Source organism: Gossypium arboreum, chromosome 6 (assembly GCF_025698485.1).
Source record: "Gossypium arboreum isolate Shixiya-1 chromosome 6, ASM2569848v2, whole genome shotgun sequence".
NCBI classification, from domain to species: Eukaryota; Viridiplantae; Streptophyta; class Magnoliopsida; order Malvales; family Malvaceae; genus Gossypium; species Gossypium arboreum.
The window spans coordinates 49324823-49329583 of NC_069075.1; the positions used below are offsets into that span (position 1 = coordinate 49324823).

Here is a 4761-nt window from a genome sequence, read left to right on the forward strand (position 1 = left end):
CGTAAGAGGGAGGCCAATAGGTTGCCTGAGACCCACGGGAGATTTCGTGGACTTGGGTTGTGATTTGTCCATACGAGCCAGAATGGGCTAAATGGGCCCGATGGCTGTTGGGCCCATAATAGGCAAAAACTGAATATTGATGCTATGTGATAGGAATTTGTAAGTGAGCATGAATATGCATGTGACTGGGCCTAATGGGCTATAGAAATATGATTTGGGCCTAATAGGCCATATACAGGTGATTTGGGCCTAATAGGCTCTATGAATATGATTGGGCTTAATGGGCCAGATACAGGTATGTGAATTTGTTTGAGTGTTGTAAGGGGTTTTGGGCCTAGTATATGATAACTACATAAAACCTAAGTAATATATTGCGATCGTGGACAAGTCAAAGGGTTAAGGTGTGGCAACGGGTATGTGTATGTCTAGGATTGGATTTATGAAGAGCTTCGTACTTAAGCGATCTTAATGACCCACCTCCTCTTCCCAGGAATCCTACTTGGTGCATAGTATTCGTTCATCTTAGCTAATGGGACTTGTTAACGGGTCAGGGTAAGTGAAAACTATAATTAAAGAAAAATTACCAAAATGCCCCTAAGGGTGAAAATGACCAAAATACTCCTAGGTGTTGAATGTAAGTTTTATGGGTGTGACATGCATACATATGATGTTCTGCTTAGGTTGCATATGGGGTGGGAACTATGGAATGGAGGAAGTATATGAGGATCGCATGGTTGCCTGGCAATCGTGGATCCACCGACGGCTTTTAAAGCCCAATATGTAAATGAAGGTAGTTCCGCAACCGGGCTACCATTGGTGTGTGGGCTGGGTGGGTCGATATCTATATCCCCACATGGTGTGACGGGGGACGGACCTGGTGTGTAGCAGATGGATAATTTGGATGGGATTGCATTGCATGTTTCATGACTTCTCTTTAAATGGTTATTTTTCATTGAGGGTTGTACAGACTGAGTTTGCGAAAACTCACCCCCTCTTTTATTTTATTTTTAGGTGATGCTCAGTAGAAGGTTTGATATCTGGAGGGACTTTGGGTGGTTGGCTAGCAAGATAATTCGGACTTGGTTTTTTTAAGCATTTACGTTTTTTTATTTCTTTTTAAGTGTGTTCAGACCAGATTGTAATAAGGTTTTCATTATGTTATTGTTACTTGAATTATTATTATTATTATTATTTTCATTGTAATTACGAGAAGTTAAACATGGATTTCTTAAATTATAGTATGTTTTCTACATTTTCGCAATTAAGTTTTTTTTTTAAATCAAATGTTTTAAACAAAGCTTTCGTAACTGAAAGGCTTTTTTTTAGTTAATTAGGGTTTCTTTCATTTTAAGAAGGGTTTTTAATGAAAACACGATTTTCCCTAAAACACTTCAATGTGACACGCCTAATTTGGCCATAACGTCCAGGTTGGGTTTGGGGTGTTACATTTAGTGGTATCAGAGCCCAGGTTGCAAAACTCAGGCTGTGAATTGGGTCTTATTACTATTTGGTTTCTTTTTCTGTTTTAAAAATATTTTGGATCGCACTGGTATGGAAAAAGGGAAATCTTGCTGAGCGGCACACCGAGTCTCTAACGTCGAACCAAGTAAGTACTTTTATTTAAGTTTGTTTAAATTATTATATGGTAGATAGTTAGAGGGCTACTTTAGATGATTGTTAGAACGAAACTAAAGCCCGTAAGATCTGGAAACTGTAGAGGGTTTTTGAAAAGGATCTTCTCTTTAAATATTTTCATAAAACATCGGTTTAATTACTTAACTAACCAAAATTTCATAAAATTTTAATCCAAATAATACACGAATCGACGATGAGTACTAGAAGAGGTGCAAGAGGCCGTGGTCGAGGCTGCAGAAGCGTTAGGGTTGAATCATCGGCATTGGACCATATGCCCGATGTTGGAGTAAAAGAGGCTCCAGCCTCACCTGTGGCTGGGAATGAATCGTATGATCGGGCCGCGAGAGAAGATGCATTGTCGCAGGTAATGCTGAGAATTTTGGAAAGGGTCGCTGGGCCCAATAATGGCAGCGAAAATCAGGGGTCCATTCTGGAGCGACTTCGTTCGAACGGGGCTAAGATCTTTAAGGGCGTGGCTGGCGTGGCTCCTAATGTGGCGGAATATTGGTTGGAGGACATTGAAAGGATAATAGAGGACCTGGACTGCTTACCTAAGCAAAAGTTGAAAGGAGCAATGTCACTGCTTAGGGAAGAAACTTACCAGTGGTGGCTAACAATGAAAGAGGGCACCCAACCGGAGCGGGTCACTTGGGAGTTTTTCAAAGCTGCGTTCCAAGGGAAGTATGTGGGTGCAAGCTATATGGATGTTAGAAGGAAGGAGTTCCTGAACTTGACCCAAGGAAACAAATCGTTAGTGGAGTTTGAGGCAGAGTTTCTATGCCTTAGTAGGTATGCAAGACTAATGGTGGCAACAGACTATGAGCGTTGCATTAGGTTTGAGGATGGACTTAGAGATAGCCTCAGGGTGTTGATAGCTCCACAAAGGGAACGAGTTTTCTCGGAATTGGTGGAGAAAGAAAAGATAGCGGAGGAGGTAAAGCGCATTGAGTGCCTAAACAGGGAGAAAGAAAGGGGTAAGAATAAGAGGGAGGCTGAGACTACTGGTGTGGGACAGAGGCCTAGGGCTAGGTCCAGAGTTAATGGGCCAGTTAGAGTAAGGCCCCCTGCTGCTAATCTAGGGGTGCCAACTTGTGCTGACTATGGGAAAAGCTACAGAGACAAGTGTTAGAAGAGGATGAGAGCTTGTTTCGGTTGTGGGTCTATGGAGCATAGGATCAAGGATTGCCCTCGAACGCTAGGTTGAGAGCCAGTAAAAGGTCAAGGTGGTGCTCAGACACCAAGGGGCAGACAGCTGCCGCCAAAGGGTCGTGGACAGGCTAGGGGTGGTAATAGAAATAGATGAGGGCATGGAGCATCAGGCGAAAATGTAGGCCATGCTGAGACGAGACAGCCAGCTTTGGTTTATGCTACTCGTCCCCGAGAGGACGGGGATGCCCCAGATGTGATAACGGGTATGTTTCTTATATATAAGTTACCTTACATAGTCTTGATTGATATTGGATCGACGCATTCATATGTTGCATACAATAAGATTGAGTCTTTGGTGATATGTTTGAGATTATTGTTAATGAGATGACTATGATAAGTCCATTAGGGAAGTCTGTAGGAGTGAATAAGTTGATTAAGGAGGTACCCTTAGTAGTCCAAGGGGGTACCTTTTTAGTGGATTTGATGGAGCTACCTTTTAGTGAATTCGACTTAATCTTAGGTATGGATTGGCTGGTGAAGCACCGAGCCACCTTGGATTACACTGTAAAGAAATGGTGTTAAGAACGGCGGAGGATAAGGAGGTGGTGGTAAATGGTGAACGGTGAAATTACCTATCGAATGTGATTTTGGCGTTGAAGGCTGAAAAGTTAGTACGAAAGGGATGCGAAGCCTTTTTAGATTATATTAGTGATACAGATGTTAAGAGCCCTACTGTTAAGAAGTTGAGAATAGTTAGGAATTTCTAGATGTTTTTCCCGAGGAGCTGCCTGGGTTGCCACCAGCAAAGAAGTGGAATTTGGAATCGAGTTGTTACCTGGGACGGCTCCACTGTCTATCGCTCCTTATCGGATGGCACCAAAGGAATTGGGAGAACTTAAGGCATAGATTCAGGAATTGTTGGATCGAGAATTCATTCGACCAACTGTGTCTCCATGGGGAGCACCAGTGTTATTTGTGAAGAATAAGGATGGAACCTCGCGAATGTGCATCAATTATTGACAGTTAAACAAGTTAACTGTTAAAAACAAGTACCCTCTACTGAGAATCGATGATCTTTTTGATCAGTTTAGGGGAGCTTCTGTTTTCTCAAAGATTGATCTGCGTTCAGGATATCACCAATTGAGGGTTAAGGAGGCAGATGTTCATAAGACAACTTTCAGAACTCGTTATGGGCATTACGAGTTCTTAGTGATGCCATTCGAGCTGACGAATGCACTTGCCGCTTTCATGGATCTTATCAATCGGGTTTTCCAACCCTACTTAGATCGGTTCGTGGTAGTCTTTGTAGATGACATTTTGGTGTACTCAAAAGATGAGGAAGAGCATGATGCACACTTAAGGATTGTGTTGCAGACTTTGAAGGAGAAGTAGCTGTATGCCAAATTCAGTAAGTGTGAATTTTGGCTAAGGGAGGTTACTTTTCTAGGACATGTGGTGTCAGCCAAGGGGATTAAGGTGGATCCTCAAAAAATTGAAGTGGTGTTGACTGGAAAACACCTAAGTTAGTGTCAGAAATTCGAAGTTTCCTAGGCTTGGTAGGATACTATAGGCGATTTGTTGAGGGCTTTTCAGTAATTGCTGCACCTTTAACTAAGTTGTTGAGGAAAGAGGTACCATTTGTTTGGACAGACAAGCAGCAAGAGAGTTTTGGAAAACTTAAGAAAGTTTTAATTGAGGCCCCTGTGTTGATTTAACCAATACCTGGGAAGGAGTTTACGGTTTATAGTGACGCGTCACATGTGGGTTTAGGATGTGTATTGATGCAAGGAGGAAAGCTGGTTGCGTATGCGGCACAGCAATTTAAGACTCACGAGGTGAACTACCCAACCCATGATTTGGAGTTAGCTGCGGTGGTGTTCGCGCTCAAAAAATGGAGGCATTACTTATACGGGGAGAAGTGCATAATTTATTCAGACCACAGGAGTTTGAAGTACCTCCTTACCCAAAAGGAGATAA

At 42.4% G+C, this 4761-nt stretch overlaps 1 protein-coding gene across 1 annotated transcript; it reads left to right on the top strand.

The window, feature by feature from the left end:
• Positions 1-1828: 1828 nt before the first annotated feature.
• LOC128293786 (uncharacterized) lies at positions 1829-4176 on the top strand. The gene is made up of 5 exons (XM_053029307.1): positions 1829-1962; positions 2521-2757; positions 3305-3406; positions 3552-3684; positions 3808-4176. The coding sequence occupies exons 1-5, from the start codon at positions 1829-1831 to the stop codon at positions 4174-4176; spliced, it is 975 nt and encodes a 324-aa protein (XP_052885267.1).
• The last annotated feature ends 585 nt before the right edge of the window (positions 4177-4761 follow it).

What these genes read in the sequence shown, in the direction of transcription:
- LOC128293786 (XM_053029307.1), top strand. Translation starts at nt 1,829, where the DNA reads ATGAGTACTAGAAGAGGTGCAAGAGGCCGTGGTCGAGGCTGCAGAAGC. An exon ending in GGGAAAAGCTACAGAGACAA is followed by an intron (nt 2,758 to 3,304) that starts GTGTTAGAAGAG and finishes ACTTAATCTTAG; the next exon opens with GTATGGATTGGCTGGTGAAG. An exon ending in GTGGTGGTAAATGGTGAACG is followed by an intron (nt 3,407 to 3,551) that starts GTGAAATTACCT and finishes AGGAATTTCTAG; the next exon opens with ATGTTTTTCCCGAGGAGCTG.